Here is a 25,511-nt window from a genome sequence, read left to right as displayed (position 1 = left end):
GAACCGCGTTCCGGCACCTTTTTCCGGGCCGGCCGCACCGGAAATAGCCCCTCCCACACCGGAAATAGCCCCTCCCAAATTTTACTTGCATTCCTGTTCTCTAAAGGGGCGGTCCTAGGGTTTGATGAGGGCGTGGCCAGGTTTGAGTTCCGCCACCTTTTCTCCGAGAAAAAAAGCCCTGGGAATGTCTATACAGGAACAACAACAAAGTAGCCCCAGTCCAATAATGAAACCTTCACAAAAGTTTTACAAAGCAAAAAAACAAAACCAATCAACCAAAAAAAAGTTTGTTGTCACATGTGGCAGCATGTGTGCTTGATGCTGTTATTAGGTAGTTATTTCCTGCTGTCTCTAACAGTTTTCTGGGGTGCAGAATCCAAGATATGTGTGCCTAGTAAAGCCGCTGGTTCCAGAAATTCTTTCAAGAATTTGGGGTAGCTTTACATGAATTCCATCTGCAAGTTCTGCCTCCTACCTTTAGATTGGTACAAATTGCAATTAGGGATGGTGTTCAAAAATCTTGTCAAAAATCTTACAGCTTCTGCAGAACTTGAAAGCTCCATAAGCACATATAACCAAGGCCAGAGAACACATACTGTATTTATTTCAATGTTAAAAATACCAAGACATCAGAGAATAGAGAATTCAAATGGATATATTGTCTTCTCCATCATTTACAAAAGAAGATAATTAGGTGGCTTCATTTTTTCTGTATTTATGTACATTTAAAATATTATAAAACATTTTAAATATATTTCAAGAATTATATTTATTTCATTTTAAACTTTGATTGTTTTGATTGGTTGAAATACAAAAATATTGACCTATTTAGCCATACAAAATTTAGGGGACAAACTAGGTCCTTGTGGTTTGAATCGTGGCTGTGTTAGGTGTGGCATTTACGTGTTTCAGCCTTATTTCTTTACCTAATTCTATGTGTAAAAGGAAAAGTGTGAGCTTTTCTTTTTTCTGTCCATGAGCAGAATTAACCTGAAAAAAAGATATTGGTAGTATCATATGGAAGTTGTTAAGATAGTATCTTTTCCAAAAAAGCAAATGCTATGAGAAGAACATACTTTGCAGGATAGAACAAACAAGTTAATTCTGAGGTTCATTTATGCTATTTTTTTCTCAGAGTACATAGACCAAAACTATCTCCATATGTATTTCTGAGCCCTGATGAGCTCAAGAGTAATGCATGTGTTAAGTGACAAACAAAGAATTAATTGTTCATTGTGATGTCCATATAACATAGCATTATGGTTATCATCTGCTATAAAGGAATTGTACTAAGAATATTATGCATTTTTAAATGGTCTGGGGTGGTCTCTGATCTATTTTCAACAAATACACAATATGGTTTTAATTAGGAAAGGGTGTGGAGTCCCTATTTGTATTGGAATTTGAGCTTCATGGATTCTCAGAAGACCCTCTCCTGCCCCTCCTTTCTAGAGGCTGAAGCAGAATCCTGATGAAAATAATTTTTGGTTGGTTACCAGAGCCAACCAAAATTTTAGGGAGCTGTAAACATTTCACTCCAAAGACCTCAGAACTACAGAACAAAAAATAAATACATTTAGAGTCATGGCTGTGGTTAAACAAAAAACAAAACCAAATCCAATTCTGTCTAGGGATGGAAGTAACTAGTATGAAACAGTGGCTTTCAAACATAAGTTTATAGGGCATAGAGATGAGGGAGGAACTTACAATGAAGAGAGAATAAGAATAAAAAATGTTCAGAAAGGCTGTGTTGGGCAGTTTGGGATGAGTGGAAAAGGAAAAGCCAATTCTTCTGCTTTCTGTACTAGTTCCTCCAAAAGACAACCATGAGCATTACAGTGAGAACTCACCCTTGAAAACCCTCCCCAGTATCACGTTCCAGCATCATCTGACTCCAACATAACTAGTTACAAATATAGACAAATATATAAACAAAAAGCTGTGGTGACACACTGGTTAGAATGCAGTATTGCAGGCTGATTCTGCTGCCAGCAGTTTGATTCTCACTGGGTCAAGGTTGACTCAGGCTTCCATCCTTCTGAGGTCGGTAAAATGAAGACCCAGGTTGTTGGGGGACTTATGCTGACTCTGTAAACCACTTAGAGAAGGCTGTAAAGCACTGTGAAGTGGTATATAAGTGTAAGTGTTATTGCCAGGGCTTTTTTTGCCATAGAACGCCCAGAACGGAGTTCCGGCACCTTTTTTGGATGGAACCTTGTAGGGTAGGCAAGGCAGGTTGTATGATGTGTGTGAGTTCCAGCACCTTTTTTTTTTTTTACAAGTAAAGCACTGGTTATTGCTATTACTACAAATCACCTATTACGTTGCAGTTGGCCATTCATTTAACTATCCCATTCAGTTCTTTAGTTGTCTTTCATTCTATGGAGGTAAAAAAGTGCCTCCGTTTTTTCCCATTCTCACCCCCTTGTGCTAAAAAATCTATTTCTTTAGCTGCTAATATTTTACATTGTTGGTATTATTTTGCTAGACAAGAGTCTTCTGAGCATGTCCAGTGAATGATCCTTGTGATAGTCACCCACAACACTTTCCTCTAAAATGTATTATTATGAGGGTAGAAAAAGCAGTTAAAGACCATATTTTGTTCTAGTCAGATGCCCGGATCAGCTCCTGACTCTGCTGTGTCCAGAACAGTCTATTACTAGGACATAATAACAATCATACTAAACAGCTAAAAAAATTCTAATCCACAGCTTAAAACATTGATGGCAACACTACATTTGACTTTCATACACACAGTTCTTTGATGCACACCCCAAAAATTAGCACTGAAGGGGAAAAAAAAAACATACCCAGAAGGCCAGAATGTACAGTCATGCATGATTCCTGCACTGAAAACATCTAGGGTGGAAGAATAGCAGCAGATAAATTTTATTGTTAAAAGAAATTTTAATCAAGAAGAGAATTTTTTATAATAATTACAATGATTAAGAATATTAATAGCATATTTTGTGCATCACATTGCCACTGTGTTTTTCTGTTATTATCAAAACCAAACACTAAATTGTAATCTTTCTTGAAACAGTGCATTTGTTGCTTTGAAATATATTTATAGAAAAGATACTGCAATCTGGAGGGGCCAATCACATTGATTTCTCTTTATGAAAAGCTTAGCTTGTATAACGCTCTTTCTCATACAGTGTGAACTTCAAGATTCATGGCAATACATGTATTCTGCAATACATAGCACTGCAGAAAAAAAACCCATTACTTTTTCTTGCTGGTTCAAAAATACAATGCTTGGAGTTTATCGTTGCCTTAAAAGAGGAAAGCCATTCTTTTTGCCTCCATTTCACAAATTCCTTCTCTATATAATCATAATTGTTTACAACAATTTTTAAAGACCCACCAGAACTTTGGATGCTGTACAATCTGCATTAGAATCATGCCCTTAATTTTAGCTGTGGCTGGGCAGCTGTGTTTATTCAGTGGGAAGAGGAATGCATTCTATCCATTTTTCCTGTTAAAGGCTATGGTTCTTGAACAGATTAAAGCTCATTTCTAGATGAATTGTATCAACATGTACTTTAAAAAGATTCACACTTTTTTTTAAAGTATGCTTTATACATGTGCATTTTAAAAAAGTACTTAGAAGCACGTTATTCCTTCAGTACACATGCAAGTGGGATTCCATGTAAGAATTGAATCTGCTTTGGTGGTGTAGCGGATAAATTGCTAACTCTGTGTGAATCAGAAAAATTCAGAGATTTATAGTGCACACTGCACTTTTATAGAATACATCACTTTAAAAGCCTAAGGCATGCATGGAGGCTTTATACGTTTTAGTAGACAGTATTTTATAAGCAACATGGATTTCTTGTTTTTGACTCACTGTTTAATATTGTCTTTTAATAAAAATGAGTACTAGTTGCAAAAAATAACACAAATATTGGCAAAATAGTATTGAAGAATATCGATCAAATAATCAAATTATGGACTGCATTAATAGAATCTTATTGCAACACAAATACAACTTCAATGGCATATTTTAGTAACTGGAACATGTTTCTTAAAGGTGTCATTGTACAAGAAAAAGGAGGGGAGGCTGGAATAGCTTGTAAAACTTAGTATTGCACGGATGGAAAAGTAGCAATAGAACTTGGGGAGTGGCTGTGGTGGTGGTAGTCATTAAGGTAGATCGTATTACCGCTAAGTTCTGTCTAAAAAACACTTACAAAAGCTACTTTGTGACAGCCATGTTTCTAGATTATGTTAAAAAGGGATTTAATTTTAAATGGAGACGTAGTCCTAATTTCAGTCATAGCTAATTGGAGCTTCCAAGGGCAGAACCTTCACTGTGCCTTTTGTTATAGTTACTGTTGGGCAAATAAAAGGTTGTCATAGCCATTTCAGAGATGTCGCCTTCCTAGGCACTATGAGGAAATTGGATACCAGGTGCAAAAGTTTTTTGTTACAGTATTACAGGAGAATCTATTTGTTTAATAAAAATATAAGAAAGAAAAATGCATATGACGCCTTACATGGTAACGATTTCTCATTGGTGCCTGTTTCATGGACTCCATCTTATTTTGTGAGATACAATGACTGTTTTCTTAAATGGCTGCACAGAATAATTAAAAAAGGAATTGAAATACAAAGGTCAGTGGGTCAGTTTTCTCTACAGAATCCATGTATGCAAGTGAAACATCTGTTAATATTTCATTTATAAATTTGATAGTCTTTAAGGTACCTAAGTTGTTTATTCTGATTTGATTAGTCACTGTAATTCTTTTTTTTATTGGAAAAACAATAAAAGCCTATAAAAAGGTAACATTTTTGTTAGGCCAACTGAAGATACACAAAATAGTTGCAAGCTGTTTTTTCCCCTCATAGTCAACATATCCATTATTGGTTCTGTTCATTTTCATTATAGTTTCTTTGGAAATTAGAATATGTTTGAGTGGCAGTCAGGGTGCATTTTATTATTGGAGTATGTTAAAATGGTTTATTTCAGTATATCTTTTGTAGTGTCAAAATGTGCCATTTTTCACAGTAAAGTACCAGCAATATTTTCACGGAAGCAGTCAACTCTAAGCATCACCACCATATTACATTTTAACAAACTAATGTGCAAGCAATTTTACTCTCATGTTGTTTATGCCATTACAATTTCATATATTTTTTGAAATTTACTATATCATCATATATAGTAAATAGATCATTTTTAATGATAATTGACACATTCACAATTTTCACATATTTAATTTATACAAAGAGAATTTCATTCAGTGTAAACAAGCATAGGAAAAATACTTTTAAGATGGTCTTTGCAACAAGAACGTTGTTTGAAATTGGTATGGAATGAAAACTAGTTATTCCATCCTTCTCCAACTTGGCTCCCTGCAGCTGTTTTGAGCCTACAATCCCCAACATGTCCAGCTAACATGATGCTCTGGGAATAGCACTTCCATTACCTTTGAACGGCATTATATTTGGGAATGATGGCATAATCTCTTACCATATCGTAATTATAATTAATTAATGTTAAGAAATAGTGTGTTTTAAATCATCAAATGAAAACTACTTTTCAGCACTAAATATTCATGCTACAGTGTCTTTTGCTAAACAGCCTGTGTCACTTATAGCAATAATTTACTTTCTCATGACTGGGAATTTTAAAAAGACATCTTGGACATAAAAATGGGTATTGGAATATGTAAACCTGAAACACTGGAAGGAAATGCTAAATATAAGTCATATCATTACGTTAAAATGTCAAAATAGGGGAAAGCACACTGTAGTGATTGAAGAAAAAGATTAGCCCACAAAGGCTGTTCATGATTCAACTGTCTTCTTTATTTTTCTTTTTAATATCTATCTTGTCAGATGGAGAAAATGGCCCCAGCAAAAACATCACAATATTTCTCTATAACTATCCATTAGTTGAAGATTGACAGTTTATTTTCCTGAGTAAAGTCACTGATGTTTTCAATATCTTCTTTAATTGTTTAAATAAAATAAGGCAGTTAATGATTATATCACTTGATCTTTTCCCCTCCAAAACTGTACGGCTGTTTAGTCTTTAACAGATCTGTTTTCCTAGAAATGCAAATAATAAAATTGCCTTCAGCACCAACTGTGATTAATTGCCTTGGACTTCCTAGAAGGGCAACTTGGATCATAGTAGTAGATCCTTGAGAATTATTGATGTTAAACAGCAAATTGCACAGTTCAAGATTTCTTTTCAGACAAAAGATCTCATATTCTGTTTTGATGTTTTTTTCTGCTTAGAATTAACTTAGATGTGGTTGCAGATAATGCTGTTCACTAAATCGAAAAGAAAAAGTCTCTGATGTTAATAATAGTTGCATCTGAAAAAAAAATTCTTTCTAAGGAAGCAAGCAAATTCCATGAACAAAAAATCGCTTCCCAATTATAAAAGTGAATTTTGTGCTTCTTTTTTCCCCAAAAATTTTCCAAATTTTGTGAAATCCAATTAGATTACTTCGTTTTTTCTCTAGTCCATTTGATCATAGTCTCTGGTGAACGGTACAGGAATATTAGCTTAGCATATAAATCTTCCTCTAGTTCTAATTCACCAGTCTCCCGCACTAAGAAGATATCTGTACACAGCTTTAGGATACGATCCACGTTAGGAAGCTCTTCAAACATAATAGAGTGGGAGATTCCACTGAAGAATTCACGGACAAATTTTCCTATTACCAGCACAACTGAAGCATATAAACCCATGATTCTGCAAAAGAAGAAAAAAAAATATTAACATTTTAAAATGTGCAATAATTTGAAAAGAGACAGACAGACCTAGTACAGAGATGCAGCATGGCTAGATAAGGGGCACAGGATGCCTCAGGAAAGTGGTAAGGTGCGGGATGGCTTGGCGCAGGCTGTGCAAGTGTGCAAGTGTCTCTCCACTGAGCAGCTGAAAGTCCTCCTTGGATTTTGCCAGGGATTTTCAGCCCCAAAGCTGAAGGACTTGTCCACAGCAAACCCCAACTCACACCTGACCTTGGTCTCTCTCCCCCCCTCCCCATGGCATCTTGCACTCCTTACCTGGGACTCTGTCTATTTAATAATCCACAAGATTAATCCACAAGATTGCTTAATAACTGCAACTGAGAGTGCCGTGATTGCAGCTGTTAAATAAAGTGGCCATGTGACATCTTTCTTAAAGACTGCTTCACTCAATGACCAAGATTCCGGGTCCATTTATGGTTGTAAGTCAAGGACAATATGTAGAACATAAAATCAGCAACTGCCAACTGTAAGTCTCAAGCTTGGTTAAAATTTTGCATCTCTTTTTTCCCATTTGACTGCCCCAATGGCCTGAATGATGTTTTTTTTTTCTGATGGGGGGGGTAGTTGACTTCTGTATACTGTTATTGTAAACACCTGTCTGCTTTCAAGCTCTTCTAGCCTTCACACTCACTAATGTTGAAAAGAGTGGGCTGTATTATACTCTGTTGCCTATATTTTAACCCTATGCAAATTGGTGAGATAAATTATGTATGGGAGCCTTCAGCCCCAATAAATTCTTCAATTAAAATGTAACTAATCTGGATTCAGCCCAATTTCTGATTCTGTTTTATTAATGGTAAAACATTACCATTAATGTTCTCATTCAGTTACAGGATCCTTATGGTCGTAAGGATAAAAGTGATGTGATAAGAAGTCATAACAATCAGATTTTAAAATGTATAAAAGCAAACACACCTATGCCCAAACATGTTATCAGATATGATAATAGTTGCTACCAAAAACTAACAGTTTGAACTACAGTTTGGAGACCAATTTTAACTGGCTTGGAGCTCTTTGGAGTATATGTTCCAAAATGGATCCTTAACTGCTGGAAGCATGAGATCCAATGCACAGCAATGATAAATCAAATAGTCAGAATCTAAACACTTTCTTTATTCCTTCAGAATCTACTGAAATCAATATAAGCTATGAGAGGACCTACTTTACAGTTTCCTGCATTGGATGAGGAGAGCACGTCTCTTTCCTGTCCTGGCCGCTTTTTACATAGGTACGATTGAGAGCATTTTAACAAACTGCATCACTGTCTGGTTTGGTGGCAGCAGTGCCTCAGAAAGTCCATACAGAGATTGGTAAGGACAGCCAAGAAGATCATAGGAAGCTTGCTCCTTGGTATTCAGGATGCTGCTTGTAAGCGCTATGTGCTTAGAGCTCAAAGCATTGTTAGAGACCCTACACACCCACTTTACGGTCTGTTTCTGTAGCTCCCCTCTGGGAGGAGGTTTCGAAGTATTTCTAGCAGGACTACCCAATTCTGTAATAGCTTTGTTCCCTATGCCACCCACCGGGTAAACTCGCAAGATTCGTTTTTCTCGCCATGCACATGTATACATAGACTGAACTAGACTGTTGTCTCTGTGTCATATAATATATGTAGGTATATGCATAATTATGTATGTATGTATGTATGTATGTATGTATGTATGTATGTATGTCATATTTATGAAGTATATATCGGAGGTGGTGACCCTTGAGAGCTGTATGCAACGAAATTTCATTTTAATGTATGCCGATTAGTGTACAAAATGACAATAAAGTTATTATTCTATTCTATTCTATTCTATTCTATTCTATTCTATTCTATTCTATTTTCTATTCTATTCTATTCTATTCTATTCTATTCTATTCTATTCATTTGTATTGTATGATCAAAGCTCTACTCCATTTTTTATACATATTTCATTTTAAAAAGAGTCAAGGCTTTGATTACATAGTTGAGAATTATATTCCCTTTTGTGTTTCTCCCCTGACATCATTTGAACATCAAATATTATGACAGATCTTTGTTTCCATTCCATTCCATTCATCTGAATAGGTGCCCATATTATATGTATGACAGTTTCAGGAAATAGTTATGACAGACTCTTTTGGATATATTTTATCATCTAGAGTTTTCAATTATCTTATAGCCATTAAAAATTGATCTTTTCAGCCATTCATAATATCTCGATAATTTGGACATGGTCTTCAGAGATAATGACAATGAAACTAGTCTCCTTCAGATGAACACATGTGAGGAAAGTTTGCTTTAATACAATGTAAATATAAGCAGTAATGCTCCAAAAACATAAACAATGTTAACATGAAATATTTGCTTACCCATAACCTGCCAAAAATCCAAGACTGGGAGGACTGACTTTGTCACTGAACACAATTAGTTCCAATCTAGTTTTATTTGACTCCAAAAATTTGTTCTTCTGATTTAAAACCCACCATTCATGAAGTTCACCAGACACATTATTATTGGATAGTGAAACAGTGATATCTTTAAACTTCCCACCTACAAAAAAGAAGAGAAGGAACACCCTCCTTATTCGCTATTCCAGAGGTGTCCAGCCTGCGGCCTGTGGGCCACATGCAGCCCTGGACAGCTAGTAATGTGGCCCCACATGATCATAAACTTTAAACATTATGTTTATATACATTGTGTTTGTATACATTGATTATATTATATATTTTATTTGTGGCCCAAGATAATTCTTCTTCACTTGATGCGGCCCAGGCAAGCCAAAAGGTCGGACACTTATGAGCTATTTAGAGAAGCAAGAAAATACTTTTTCAATTTCCCACCAAAAAAAATATGGAATCAATGACCTCACACCATACAAATGTTTCATAATTGTAAAATAATTTATGTTAGAGATAAGTTTATCATTGCATCTGTTCTCAGAGAAGAATTAACTTAAATGTCAAAATACACTTCTGTATATCTCTGTGGATTAGTGTCTAGAAAAGAGAATACCTTCCGAAAACTTAGAACTAGCCATCCTTCTTTTAAGCCTTCAGATTGTCTGATCAAGGCCTGTATCAGTATGTCTGAAAATAAAAGGAAGCAAATGAAATCCTTCTGCCTTATCCTAACATGCTACCTTCCACTGCAGTCACAGGAGTGCTGTAGCTGAACAAGATCACTTCCTTGATTGTAAGCAATACTGCATAAGCAAAACTGTTTCAGTCTACAAGGCCTTATAATTGGTAGGCAGTCTTTGCTTAATGACCATTTGTTTAGTGACCATTCAAAGTTATGATGATGTACTGTCGGCCAGTCCTCCAAATTACAGCCATTGCAGCACCCCTGTGGTCATGTGATAAAAATTTGGTGCTTGGAAAGCTGCCTGCATTTATGACTGCCAGCATGTACTTCAACTTTCCCTACCTGCCTATCTCCCTTCCCCCCCCCCCCCGCCTGCCCTTTTGGCTACCTTTCACTCTGCTGCCACTGCCTACCCCTCTGCTCACTTTTGCCATCTTCTTCCTGCTGCTGCTGAGGTGTGTCCAGCAGAAGCAGCTGCTGACACATTTGGAATGCTGCACAAGACATTCACGTGACCTCACAAGGTCTCCCCGTTGCTTTGCAAGGCCACATGAATTCCTCACAAAGGGCCAGGAGCTGCCTCAGTCAGGCACACCGTGTCAGCAGGGGAAGAAGATAAGGGAAGTCAGGTAGGGCTGACCGGGGGGGGGGGATAGGCAGGGGTAGGTAGTGGTGATGAAGTGCAGGGCAGCCAAAAGGGAAGAGATGGGGGAGACAGCCAGGTGGGGGGAATTGAAGCAGAGTCTAGCATGACATGGCAAGAAAAGTGTGAGGTTCTGGCTTAATGACCATAACTGGGAACCAGAGGTGCTGTCACTAAAAGATGCAGTCATCTGGTAATTCACTTTATGACAATTTTGCTTAGTGATGCAAATTCTGGTCCCAAGTAGGGTCATTAAGCGAGGACTACCTATAATGCAAGTTGTGGTAAAACCAAAAGAGAAGAAGATACTTTCCCCCCTAAATATAAGGAAAACCTGGTTCCATGAAGGATGCATTTAATACTATCGCAAAGTCATGAAAACCCTCTTATTATCCTTTAATCAAGGCCACAGGAAATAAATCATTAAAAGATTGTAAAATGCAAGAAAATACACATTACAGCAGCACTTTCTGTTATTCTTCGAGGCACCACAAAATGAAACATTTCATTTGATTTTTTTTCTGTTTCTAAATATGATTCATCCCCACCCCTTAGTCTGCAACATGGGAGCCTCATAAATTACAAAACAATATTTTATCACCTGAAAGAATGCTAAAAATTCATACCTTCCAAAAGTTGTTTTATAGGTTTTGCAGCATTATCGCTAGGTGCTTTGACATAATGTGGATATACTCCAGCAAGTGCCCTAGGTAAGGAATAGCATGATTGAAAGATATTTAATGGAAATTTATTTACAATGTTTTGTGGTCATAGTTGATCTTTCTTATCTCATACAGTGACTGGCTAAAGTCATTCCAGCACCATAAGTGACTTATGATTTTAACATGTCTCCCTGGTTTCAGTCAAAACTACATTGGCTCACTATTATAATTACAAATATTTTTTGTGTCATCCCCAGGTTGCAAATTCCACATTCATTTTCTTTTTAAATTTATCACTCTTCAATATATTGAAATTTTGAGGGCAGCTAGCCCATCATCAAAATATTCTCAATTTTGGTATCAGAAGGATAGCATTTTTCTATTAAAACAAACTTTAGAACAGTTAACTATTCATCTAATTTTAAATGATTTTCTATGATCCAAGTACAGCAAAAATTATGCAGAAAGAGATTTTCATATATATACAGATAATCCTCAACTTAGAACCACAATTGAGTCTAAAATTTCTGGGGACTTCCGGTGGGACGGCGCACCGATGGCGGCTCTTTCGGAGCCGTCCCCTTGGGAAGGCGTCAGAGCCAGCATGAACAGCAGCCAACAGCTGTTCAGCGGCTTGGAACCTTGTGCCCCGGGCGAAGGGGTTGAGGTGAGTATTCCTGGATAGGAGTAGAGTCCCAAAAGCTCTCCCTTTATTTTGGGAGAGCGAAATTGGGTACTCCTCCGGAGTCCGGGAGATCTCCGTCTCCCAAGTGCCTTTGTTCCCTTTTTTTGGGGGGAACAAAGCCAGTCGTTGCCTCCACTTCTGCGAATTATAGAGAATTGTGAGTAAATAATAAGCAGACGGAACCGACCAGGGGAAACTGGACTTGAGAAACTTAAGACTTTAACTCAATTTATTAACATCTTCTTTAAAGTTAAGTTGAAATGAGGAAAAAAAATGGCTGCGGTTTGCCATTTATCTATAGATGAGAGTGACTTTCCTTTTTAACTTTCACTTTCCTGCAGCGCTGAATGAAGAGGGAAATTGTTACCCCTCGGCTTAGGGTGGTAACATTGACATATTTTTTTGGGTTTATGGAAAGTTTTGGTGACTAATTTTCTTTTAATGGAGAGAATTCTGGATTTGGATTTTTGATTCCCCCCCCCTCTTTTTTTTTTCTCCGAGGCTTGGATTAAAGAAGCTTGAAAAATGGCTTTGTTTAATGGAACTTCCGCTTTGTTTAAAGATTTTCAACAGTTTAATTTTGAATTTATCTCCTCTTTATCCTCACCGATGGCTTCGTTTGAAGATTTATAAAAGGTTTTGAAATAAAATATCTGCTTTGCATGGTACTGCAGATTACATAGAGGTCGGAATGGAGGAAAAAGTGGAGCCAGTAAAAGTGGAAATTGGACTGGAAATGAGTCAAGAGGAAGATTTGGATTTTTCTTTATGGAAGGAGGGAGAAGTGGAAGAAATAGCTGCAAAAGCGGAAACTGGATTGGAAACAACTAAAGAAAATTTACAAGGATACAGAGAAGAGGCAGTGATGGACTTAGCTGTGACTTTGGGATGCAATTTTAAAGAAATACTTATAGAAATGGAAAATTATGGTATTGCATTTCAGGGGAAGCAGTTGGGGGATATTATTGCTTATTTCTTAAGAGTATCTTGTAATGAAATTATACAGGTTCTTTTGTTTGAGATATCAAAGGACCTTTATGGAAGGTGGAGAAGTGGAAGAAATAGCTGCAAAAGCGGAAACTGGATTGGAAACAACTAAAGAAAATTTACAAGGATACAGAGAAGAAGCAGTGATGGACTTAGCTGTGACTTTGGGATGCAATTTTAAAGAAATACTTATAGAAATGGAAAATTATGGTATTGCATTTCAAGGGAAGCAGTTGGGGGATATTATTGTTTATTTCTTAAGAGTATCTTGTAATGAAATTATACAGGTTCTTTTGATTGAGATATTAAGGGATTAATTTTAAAGAATTTTCGGAGGAGGAAATGGGGTATATCGGTGGAATTGTGGAATTATAAGGGGTTTCTGAATTTTAGTGGCTAAGAGATGTTACTTTTGATATGATTAATTAATACTTTGGGATGTAATTTTAAAGAAATATTTATATATGGAAAATTATAGTATTGTATATCAAGGGAAGCAGTGGAGATACATTATTGTTTATTATCTTGTAATGAAATTATATAGGGTTTTGTTTAGAGGAAAAAAAAAGAAAATTAATAATGATGGTTTAGATTAATAAAACTGATATATCCCTTTTTTTCTTATTATTTTAAAAGATCATAAATATTTGATTATGGCATTAATTGTAGGGGTGATGGTATATTACATATAATTGTAGGGGTGATGGAATGTATTATATATAATTGATAAATCGAAGACATGGCAAAGTTTCTTGTATGATTAAGGGATTGGTGGGGATGGATTGGCTATATTAAGATAGATTATACTAGCTTATATTTGATTATCTTTTTATGAGTTAAAGTATGTTTATATTAGATTAGTTTATATTGGGTAGTTTTATTTAGATTTGGGAGGATGAATGTTTAATCCTGTAATCAGTTCTGGGAAGTCTTGGGGGGGTTGGGGGGGATGGGGGTGGGAGGGAGTATAGAAATAGAGTTAATAGTATTGACTTAAGGGGGAAATAGGATACATTAAAATAATAATAGATTATTCATATGTATAACTGAGTTAATTATATTGAAATAATTTGAATTGTATAAGTATGATTTTGTTTTGATTAATTGATGGCCTTGCCACCATGTTAAATAAAAACCAATACAAATTTTGTTGGAAAAAAAATAAAATTTCTGTTGATAAGCAAGACAGTTGTTAAATGAGTTTTGCCCCATTTTACGACCTTTTTTTGCCACAATTGTTAAGTGAATTGCTGCAGTTATTACATTAGTAACATGGTTGTTAAGTAAATCTGCCTTCCCCATTAACTTTGCTTGTCAAAGTTTGCAAAAGGTAATCACATGACCGTGGGACACTGCAACTGTCATAACTGTCAGCCCTAAATAAATTGTGGTAAGTTGAGGACTACCTGTACATGTTTCTGCTTTCTTGATAGTATTATACAATAAAAACAACCAAATCTACATGCGAGTGCATGTTATTGTTGAATACATGTAGCACATATTATCAGTTCAAAAACATGAATGACTACAAGGGTGTAAAGACAATAGCCACAATCTTTTTCCCATTCTTTATATATAGTTCCAGATGTGCTATATTTCTGTTTGAAATTGGGTATTCGTTCTTCTTAAAAGCCCTTGTAGATAATTGATATGCATTTACATAAATGAAGAATCCTACCCAGAAGATTATAATTCTGTAATTAGTTCAATTTAGGGACCAACATATAAGGAATTAATGTCAACATGAAGGTGGAATAATACATTCTTTCTACTGATGAAGGAAGGAAGGAAGGAAGGAAGGAAGGAAGGAAGGAAGGAAGGAAGGAAGGAAGGAAGGAAGGAAGGAAGGAAGGAAGGAAGGAAGGAAAAGTATGGCACCTGTATAGTGTAAAATATTTACAAATGTAATACAATCATGATCTTTTTCTACTTTTCTATATAAGAAATAAAATCTCTTGTATTTTAGAATATATCCAAAAGTACTTACACAAAGTGGTTTGTATGTAGATTTGGATTTTCCATCATCGCTGCAATTTTTTTTCTTGTATCAGCTGGTAGATTGTGAGATATTTTATCTGTTACTGTTTCTGCTTTTGCTCCAAGAGAGGCATTTCTTTATAATAAATATTTTATAAAAATGTATTATTTAATCATTCAATAACATTTATTACAAATTACTGTATTTCTCTAATTGTTATATTCTACATAAACACTAGATAGGAAATTTTGAAATACTAATTTGACTGACTATACTATGAATGTTTGCGATAATGATGATGATGATGATGATGATGATGATGATGATGATGATTAAATTTATTTGCCACCTATCTCATCATGAGGCTACTCTAGGCTGTGGCTTGTATTCTTACAGATAAATTATGGCTGGCATTCTCACAGATAAAACAAAACTTCATATTTGTTCCCTGCTGCCATAATACTGTTAGAAAATTGATGCTAATAATTTTCCAGGAACTAAGATTCTGTGTTAAGGCTGCCATTTCATGTCTTTTACACACTCAGATAACAGAGATGCATAATAGCATACTTTTACTGGGAATGTAAAATATTTAAACTGGGCTCCTCGTTCAAATAACCTTTACACTAATTGTTCCATAAACAATTATGACATCCATAAGAGTGTAGAAATCTTACAACAGTATACACTAGCAGTAAAACTGAGATTAAATTGGTGGTTAAACAAGATGGCAAATTGACAGATAGACAATAGAATGAATACAATATTATAAATATTTAGGAATAATTTTTCATATCTCAGGATTGTGGAATATGCAGTTATCATAGATGCTCAAAATGCATCATCATCATTTTATCTCAGACAGCTGATGGGTTCCACATTTTCTCAGTGCTAATTATTTTAATGCTGAATTTTACCACTTCTGCTACATGAAGTCCAGGCCTATGATTACTGCTATTCTTTATATAAAAGAAATTATTAAAATCAAATTCTTTTGAGTGTTCTTTACTGCTATAAGATGTATCCCAAAGACAAGCCTTTGTTTTAGGCTAAGTTTCTGGGTACACTTAAGTCAGATTATGGTATTCTGTAAAATGCTTAAAGTATATTTTTACCATATTTTACTTCTAACCACTTTCACACCCAGACAAAAAAAGTGATAAGCCTATATACTATCAATGATATACCTTTGAATGTTCCATGAAATAACCAAAGAAAAATCAGGATCATCTGCCTTGAGCGCCTTTATCATATTTTTTCTGCTAGGAGGGCTGATGGTCCATAAAGAATTTGAGCTGCCTTCTAGCTGAGCCACTGTTATATCTTCTATAGCATAGTTTTCTAGAAACTGTAAAGCACCCTTTAAAAAAATAAAAGAAAAAAATTATCTCTATTTGTTGTCTCTAGAAGTGTTCATCAAAGGTTTCATTATTCAAAGAAAGAGGGAGAGACAAGCTGTGGAAGATGTATAGCCGTGACTAGTGGATGAGTGAACAGGCAGAAACAGCACACATAATGGCAGAAAGGACCAAAATGAGAAACATTGTTATGCTAATTAATTGAATGGTCAGAGCACTTCAAAGCACAATACTCCACATTCTGTGAAGGAAACCCACTACTAGAGAATCATGAGACCAGCTAGCTGAGCCAAATTTTCTTTTACTTTCTCCTTTTCTCTCAAAAGCATGAAAACATCATAAATGTAACTGATTAACTAGTTTGCAGAAAATGAATAAAATATTTTTCAGTTTATGAAAAGTTCAGCATTCCTATTTTACAACAGGGCAGCTACTTAAATAGACAAGCATTACTAAATGATTGATTTAAAATGGCCATTGCAGATATGCCTTTATGTGTAATATTTGTGTGTAATATGTGAAGCATGTGTATTCACATATTTGTGCTAGTGCAAGTACTAAATTATTGTACATGTTTGTCCTTGGTGTGCTTGTTGGTCTCTAGTTGTACACAGAAAGGTGAAGATGCTGGGGTATAGCACACATCCAAATACACATTAATATAAATTTAGTGCTTCCTCCTTTACATGTTATTAAGCACTGAGATTAACTGGATTTACAGATTAATGCATGGATATGTTCTGAATGGCAGTACATATGGAATATTAAATAAATAACATAGTCACAATGGTAATTTGAAGAATATTGAATGCTTCCACAATTGCTTGCCATTAGTAATATTATTTTTATAGGTACTATTAAAGAAATACTTACAGTATCCTTCTTAAATGTTCTGTGGAGGTCTTTAAATTGTCTATTTGTCATATTTTGTAGTTGACTTTGCTGGGCACTCATTGTAAAAATAGGCTGGAAAATAACATAAAAGTTGCTGTACACACTAATGATTCCTTTCAGTAAATATACATCAATGATTTCTTTTGCTGAAATTTAAGTCTATAATAAATGTTAGCATATGAAAGAAAATAACACATGACATTTTAACAGGTTGTACCTGATAACCTCCTAAAGTTATTGTGATGGATACATCAAGAGGTTTATTTGTGACACCTGCAACAGATTTAATTAGAGACATGAAGAGCAGCGGGAACCACACTATGCATATCAGCAAGACAATAATCATGCCACCCATTCCATACTTCACAACTTTCTTTTTCTTCTGGCCCCTTGGTTGGGGATATCGCTGGAAAAAGAGAAAAAAAGCAAATAAATAAATGCCTGTGTTTTTCTTTCCTCTGAAAAGAGTTAAAAACATATTAATTTTTTAAATCACATTTTTCATGTATTTGAACTTTAATCTGTGTTCATATGTGGAGTCCTTATTATATTGAGATTCCACAGTTTCTTGTCAGACCACACATGTTCTAAATAATTAATATTATCCAAATGACTATAACTGAGACAGTCCAGCAACCTGTGCAAGAATAGTGAATTCAATAGTAAAGGTCATTGTCTAAAACCACAGAGTCTAAACTTTTGTTTTCAATAAAACTTTAGAATAGCAAGCAGACATTGACAATGAAATCCACATTCCCAGGTAGGCTGTAACTGATTTCATAAACTAGAGGTAGCAAAGTATATTTCTTAATTCATCATGCAAGATCTGCCATAACAGCAACACTGCAATTCAAGCAGCTCTTACTATTTGGGGTCAGCTAACACAGAGAACTCTGACCCATAAAGCTTATATTGCAAAATGCTCTTTTGTAGAAAGTGCCAAAGGAGTCTTATATCAGAATTCTTATAAAGGTCTTGTAATTCAGGGACTCAACATATACGTAACCTCTAGAATTTGATTGTATAGCTGTCTATCATCATTGTTCGGAAGTAGATGAAAAGGCTTGTTTGAAACTTTGGAATAGTAAACTAAACAAAGTATGAAAAAGAACTATCTTTTTCATACTATGCTTCTTAGAAAAATGTGAATTTAGAATGAATAGCTTGTCTAAAGAACATTCCAATGAAAAGCATTATTTCATAGTTGCTATAGATTTCAGATCCATAGGAATGAAAGAAAATTGCAGGAGCTGAAATGTCTAATTCTTATTTTCCCTTCTGTTTTTAAATAACTGATTATAATTGTACTAATGGATACTTACTGAGGGAAAATAAACTTCTGCTCAGATTAATGCTACAGGTTGTAGCACTAATAGATGTTCTTTTAATGTATCTATTCTGTGGTACATAGCTTAGCAGCCTGGCTGTCATCCTAACCCACACTTCTGCACTATATACTGCTTTCCTAGTGGAAAAAAAATTGAAATTGTTAATTAAAAAATCTAACTGCTGCATACAAAGCCCTAATAGTTTTAGCTCTGATCATTATTTTGGGTCTTCCAAGGGAATGTCTCACTGAAAAGAGTTCTAAAATACTCTAAATTGGATACCACAGTGGTGCATCCAGAAACTATTTCTGAGAAAGGTATGAAGTTATGTTGAACAGGCTCACTTTCAGTTATAACTCTTTTTTCCATGGATTAAATAAAGCTTGAGTTTTCTTTGGACAATTACATATTTATTATATATTGATTACATATAATAAATATTTACGTATTCTATCAGTTCTGCTTTTTTAAAAGTATCATTTTTTCCTATGCCCTTGAACCTGCATACAGGTATATAGAAATACACAGATATAAAAATACACAGAAACAAATGCCTTTGAATGGAAGTAAAAAATGGAGATTAATGTTGCAATCCCATCAACTCTAGGAAGCTTGAAACACCATTAATCTAATATGGATAAATGAGAAATATGATCATATTTCTCTTTGACACTGTACAAGGTAAACCTTTTCCTGATTATAAGGTTGCAAAGAAAAAATAAACACTTAATTTCTTACTTTTTCTGACTCTCGCCAGCACTTTAAAATGAATATATGAGCATAAATATCTTCAACACAGATCCAACTGGAAAGACTTAATGTGGTATCTGTCCAAACCCAGTCCATAACTGCCCTCAATTCAGTCAAGAAAGGGACTAGGCGGAACCTGCCAAAGAAAAAGAATCAGTTTTAGCCTGGGATATTCTGTGGCACAGAGAGAGAGATAAGAGGTTTTCATTGCCATGAGCCAAATGCAGGCCACACCCTCCATTTTGTGGCTTCCAGAGAACACCCCCCCCCCAATCACCACTATCACTTTTGGAAGCACTATTTCCATAATTTATTGCAATAAAAACATAATCATCCAGAAAAAAGGAGATAGATTAATTTAAACATTTAGAACTGTTTTATGTAGATATAGGATGACCTAGAATTTAATTCTAACACCATTCATGTACCAGGATGAAGACTAGCTAAAATATTCCATTTGCCTATAATTTTCTAAAATCTTTTGTACAAGAGGAGCATGATGCCCCAAATTTCCCTTCTCTCCTATAAGAAATTAGAAGATTTTGTCCAAAAAATGTTTCCTTTTCACTTCTGAGTAGAAGTGTATAGTCAAGGGTTATAATTGGTCCATTTATGAATTAAAATTGATTTCATGATCAAGTGTAAATTTAATGGTGTCCATCTAATTCATATTACCATAGCATTTCCAAATTAAAGAAAACATTAAGGTGACATGATCATTTGACTTTGTTATGAGTAAGTCTTGGTGGAGTACAATCTATAATATTAAGCAAGAATAAATAAAAAGAAAAAAGACATATTATACAGACTCAAAGACTTACCCTTGGAATAAAAAGAGATTTACGTAATTATAACTTTTTGTAAGGAAATTGCCAAGTACGCGGGTTGGATAGCCACAACGTATCTGGTATGCCGATAATCCAAAATAAACACATTTCACAAAATACCAAAGCTGGGCAACTATGTTTTGACTAAATTTCCTATAACACAAAACACATCAAGAAAACAAATGCATTTTTATATACCTTTCATAAAATGAATACTTTCTATATTATTTAAATGTAGTAAAGCTAGCCATTTCTTTTCACAATATCATTATCTTTTTTATTTATGTAATACAATCATTCATAAGAGATAAATTTTATCATTATGTAGATGAACAGGTCACTTTTAAAAAGTAATAAATAAAAAAAGTAACAAAAAAAATCATTTAAATACGATGCACTTACCTGTCTGTAACTATGGGCAAGATAAAGAACATCCAAAAGTGTATGCCGAAAACGAGGATAACCTGAAAGATGACTTTTCCCATGACTGTCTTTCTCAGGTACAGTGCCCGATCTACTACCATGGTTCCAAACTGAATTAGTACCATCACTAAGAAGGCCTCTGGGACTTGGTCTTCTGATAATGAAGACGTAATATCTGCTGCTGCAGAATGTTTCTGGGGAAAAAAGAGAAAGAAAACAAAGGAAGTAAAGTTATTTCTTATAATAGTTATAATAGTTATAAAAATAACTACTTACTCAAGCACACAAATTCTTATTAACATACCCCAAAAGCCCAGAATCCAAAGACAATTATAATGAAGTCCACAGTATCAGCTAGGAACATCAGGACATAAACATCTGTCACAGCACTGTATTCCGGATGGATAAGATTGTAGAAAAACTGTCTGATGGGCAGATATATTTGAAGCGCCCTGAAATAATACAAAAGTCACTGTCATTGTTACAAAGTAATTTTGTGGAAAAATGCACATGCTTAGAATTTCGTTTGTTGCCTCACAGATATTATGTGAAGCCCAATATGGAGGCCTTCATTGTCTTCACCCTTGATCTATTCCTGACTCCAATGGTAGACACAGCTACAGTACATAATAGAATTCATTTCAGTAAAAAACATGCAAATGTGGGCTTAAATGTTTTTCTCTTGATCTGATCCTAATCAATGTACAGATAATCCTCACTTACCAACCATTCATTCAGCAACCTTTCAAAGTTTACAATCATTTACAATTTTTGGAGTCATGTGATTCCCATTACAGTCAGTAAGTGTTGTCTTGGCCCTGACCTGTGTTTTTTTCCCCTTGCAAAACAAAGAGATTGGAGAGGAAGGGATTCCAAATAATGGGGAATTTCCAGACTGTTTGTGTAGCGCTGGTGGCTGCTAGAGTCAGCACATTCTTTCAATGCAAATTCCCCACTTTGTTCCTGCTTACTTTCTTGTAATCTCTTCTTTTCCAATTAATGTAAATACAAACATTATTTCCCTTTTTGTTAACTATTCCCATGCAGGAGTGGCCATTCCAAAGTGATAGGAAGCAAACAAAAGCCAAGAGTATGAAATTGATTAGTTTCAAGCCGGAATGCACATTTGTAGTAGCATAATTTCCCACTAAGCGATTGCTTCACTTAGTAATGGAAGGCGGATCTTAACTGTAGTCACTAAATGACAATTGCCTGTAATTGATTCCTCCAAGGAAAGAGTAGAACTCCTTTCAAAATGTTTCGGGTCAAAATTGCCATGGGAGTTGTATCTCCAGATATCTAAATTATCAACTAACAGACTAGCTTCCTTTGTTTTAGGATATTTAATTTCTTCCAGCACATATAATTTAAAGCAAGCAAAGAACTGCAAGGCTTGATTTGGAACAGGGATGTTAGAAACTTGACACCCCTATGGATGCCTTATAGGTTCTTCACATATGCAGAAAATGATTTATTAATATTTTAGAAACAAGATAACCTTAAAATAATACTTTGGTGGGGGACTGTTTGTATTTACTGCTGGAAGGAAGGAAGGAAGGAAAGAAGGAAGGAAGGAAAGAAGGAAGGAAGGAAGGAAAGAAAGAAGGAAGGAAGGAAGGAAACAGAGTAATTGTGGTCTTAGTGATTTAGTATTGGAATGTGTCTCTAATATACTGAATGGAAAAATCTGTTTCCCATTTTCCTGAAATCTTTTCTTACTACCTTGGCAATCAAGTATATAGGTCTGCCTTAGCAATCAGTGATGGACTGGAGTTCATTAGTGACATAAAATGGATACAGATTTCCTTCTGGCCCCTTCTTCAATCCTAGAACATTTTGAACACATTTTGGATTCAGCATTTATTTCAAGAAATTTGATATGTGTAATTACTCACTTTTTAATTGTAAATGCCTTTGCGATGATAAATTGTTCTCTCAGTTTTTCCATCAGAAGTTCTTTTCTTGACTTCCTTTTTATGCTTGATACACTGCTTCCTTTTTGACTACTGTTGCGTGTGCTGGTACTTCCTGAAAATACAAGTGGAGAAAGAATTATTGCACTTTTAAGGGAAAGCTCAAAAGAAAAGGGAAAAAAACCCTGGATCTGCATATCCTTTTTCTTTTTCCACACTTGGAAAAATAGATTCCTTTAAACTACAGTTAATAACAAAAAGCAAAATGTGAAATAAAAGATTAATTCTTTTTTAACAAACAAAACAAACAGAAAATCTCTCTCAGGTTATTACTCCTGTGCTTGGGATCATTCTAACTTGTAGTGAAGACCAAAATGGCAAAAACATGCTGATGCATTCTTCTCTCTTGGAAATCCACCTTTCACTCACATTATTCAGCAACTAGGGAATGAAAACTTTTAATTCTAAAATGACCCTGGTAGTGCAGTGGTTAGAATGCTGTATTGCAGGCTAACTCTGCCCATAGTCTGGAGTTTGATCCGGACGGGGCTCAAGGTTGACTCAGGCTTCCATCCTTCCGAGGTCAATAAAATGAGGAGCCAGATTGTTGGGGGCAAGATGATGATATTGTAAACTGCCCAGAGAATGCTGCAAAACACTATGGAGCGGTATATAAGTCTAAGTGCTATTGCTACTGCTATTAGATATGACTTGATTGGATAATGAAATATCGGCAAATAACAACCAAGCTCAGAGAGCACCAGAGCTTCATATTTTAATTCTAAAGTGATTTCATATTATTTCAAACTGACTTTTTTCAGATAACACAAAGCGGCAAATTTACCTAATATTCCTTCCTCCTCCTATTACATACAATGTTTTTTATTATTTGCCTAAAATAATTTAAGTTTGTGGCATTAATAGGATAGGGAGAAAATAGTTCTTCAAAGAAAATAATAGGTTAACATATTATAATAACTATCTAAGCTTAGCTTTCTTTAATATAAGGTTCATTGTTGTCTGTGATTTAATGGTTATTCTTTGCTACATTCTTTTTTGAAAGAAAAGCTTAGGCAAATACAAAACAGACCAGTTTAGAGTCCTGGTGTCACCAGTCATACCTCTCTTTGAACGGTGAGAGGAGAAGCTGGATCTCTGTGATAAATGTGAGCCACTGCTTGAACTTTTCCTGCGGATGGCGGTTTGCTGTTCTGGGAAATGGACATGTATGGATTCAACAGATGCTGCCAAATTGACTGACATCAAAGAGTCAGCAGAATCTCTTCTATATGATTCAGCCAACTCGTCATCTGAGTCATCTTTACTATTCCCATTGTCTCCTCCATCTTCCTCATCCCATAATCCATGACACTAAAAAGAACAACATTAAAGTATCTTCAGAATTACTGATATTAATTGTTATAGCTAGACATTGAGTGTTTTGGATTATTTCACTTTATACAACGCTTTGGATTTAGTGTTGTCATCTAACCTCTGATAACATTATTACAAAAAGTATTTCATTTTAATAACTTCTGTGCTATAATCAGTTTTTATTTTCAGAAATGCTGTTTAGTTGTCCTGGATTTCATAGCCTTGTATGTGGGATGATTATAGTTGAAATGGTATGCCATGACCTTTAGAGTAGGGTTAGATAATTACTACGGGACTGAAGTTTGACTTTTTCTGGCCTCAAGGATCTGTTGTCCTCATACATTTTTGCACAGTCATTCATATAGATATCATATGTACACAAAGACACATGTACAAATATTTTTCTCAGCTGAGGGACACATTCTTCTTGCCCAACCCGGTAGAGCTGCTTTTTACAACACTAGGAGAGGGTAAAATGCTTATCTTCAGAGATTTCTTTAGTACTTGCGAAAGGCAAAGAGTTTAATTATGAAAATTTGAGAATATAAATCCTTTCCATAGACTCAGCACTGAGATTGTGAGAGATAAATTGAGCATGAAACTTCTGAGTGATTCAAGGACTCTTGCATAGAGTTGCTTTCCAATGCTTTTGAATCAGTAAGTAAGTAATTCTTTTTTGGTTTAGTGGAGCACTATTTTATTAAAAAAAAAAAAGAATAGAAGTTCAGATATATATGCTGACAGTTTTACTATTTTTCCCCAAAACAAAATAAAAAACAAAAATATACCTTTAAAATGGACCGATGGAAAAACAAAGCAAGTAGTTGAACAAGGTCGTAGTGCACATAACCCTCTTTCTTCTCAACACCAATAATATTAGGAGCAAAATAAGGTCTATCTTTTTTTAGTTCTAAGTGTTTATTCCAAGGAAAGAATCCAAACTGGAAAAAATACTTTATCACTATTGTAACCTATTGGAGAGAAAGAAAAAAATTAATAAGATAACATTTTCATATTAAACAGAAAAATTAACAAGACCAAGATCTATAGATCTATAATACTTAAGGAAGCTGAAATCCAATATGCTTCTTAAAAATTCACAAGGAAAACTTGATTTCAGTATTACTAGGCAATCTCTTGCCTTGTTTCTTCATTGTTGCTGACATCACTGGATTTCTTAACAGATTTCTCAAAAGCAGACTGACAATATTATTATTTTCTAGCCCTTATTAAAATAAGCCTAACATCTGGAACAAGATGCCACATGCAGTAGTCAATTCTCTTTGCTAGAGGTTTCAAAGAGAGAATGGATAGACGCCTATCGGCGGCATTCCACTGGTGGATCCCATGCTGAGTGAGTATGGGTATGACTGGATGATTTCTATGATGTAAAGCGAAATTTGCACTATCTGCACTTCCAGTTTCAAAACTGTCTTTGGTTCTGTGCTATCAGTTTGGAACCAAAGAGGTTTCCACATTCTGAAGCACTACTATGAAACAAAATAATATAAACAAAAGAGGATCCAAGATGTGCCTCTACAGGATTGGGAATTTCAGATGAGGGAAAAGAAAAAAGAGAAAGGGGAACGGGAAGCTGAGAAAATGGCCTGGCACAACTTTTTACCATTTTTATGACCCTAGGAAGAAAAGGGGTGCTGGATTGAAGATAAAAATATGCATTTGACACTCCGTGTAGATGGGGAGCTTTGTTAGTATTTTTGTTTATACTGAATCTTTGTAAGGCTTTTAGTAATCCTCTCAATTTTTTTAGACTAGGTTTAAAGTCATTGGCACCGAAAATAACGTTTTTGCAATGGCAAAGAATGGCAAAGGATTTAGCAGCCTCCCTTAAAAACATTTGTA

General features: G+C 35.1%; 1 protein-coding gene across 1 annotated transcript in view; it reads right to left on the bottom strand.

The window, feature by feature from the left end:
• Window positions 1–6,425: 6,425 nt before the first annotated feature.
• Window positions 6,426–25,511, bottom strand: part of PIEZO2 (piezo type mechanosensitive ion channel component 2) — a 133,122-nt gene continuing 114,036 nt past the window's right edge. Inside the window, exons 38-52 of the mRNA XM_015814256.1 lie at window positions 24,437–24,619; window positions 23,396–23,645; window positions 22,257–22,389; window positions 20,666–20,813; window positions 20,341–20,555; window positions 19,933–20,091; window positions 19,100–19,247; window positions 17,251–17,439; window positions 17,013–17,105; window positions 15,969–16,141; window positions 14,793–14,916; window positions 11,343–11,347; window positions 11,096–11,175; window positions 9,112–9,292; window positions 6,426–6,712 (exon numbers count right to left, since the gene is read on the bottom strand). Of these exons, the coding sequence (XP_015669742.1) occupies window positions 6,460–6,712; window positions 9,112–9,292; window positions 11,096–11,175; window positions 11,343–11,347; window positions 14,793–14,916; window positions 15,969–16,141; window positions 17,013–17,105; window positions 17,251–17,439; window positions 19,100–19,247; window positions 19,933–20,091; window positions 20,341–20,555; window positions 20,666–20,813; window positions 22,257–22,389; window positions 23,396–23,645; window positions 24,437–24,619 (2,334 nt within the window). The 3' untranslated portion in view covers window positions 6,426–6,459. The remainder of the gene's footprint in view (window positions 6,713–9,111; window positions 9,293–11,095; window positions 11,176–11,342; window positions 11,348–14,792; window positions 14,917–15,968; window positions 16,142–17,012; window positions 17,106–17,250; window positions 17,440–19,099; window positions 19,248–19,932; window positions 20,092–20,340; window positions 20,556–20,665; window positions 20,814–22,256; window positions 22,390–23,395; window positions 23,646–24,436; window positions 24,620–25,511) is intronic.

This window comes from Protobothrops mucrosquamatus, unplaced genomic scaffold (genome assembly GCF_001527695.2).
Source record: "Protobothrops mucrosquamatus isolate PMUCROS unplaced genomic scaffold, P.Mucros_1.0 scaffold233, whole genome shotgun sequence".
In the NCBI taxonomy this organism is placed as follows: domain Eukaryota; kingdom Metazoa; phylum Chordata; class Lepidosauria; order Squamata; family Viperidae; genus Protobothrops; species Protobothrops mucrosquamatus.
This window is presented reverse-complemented; position numbering and strand designations above follow the sequence as displayed.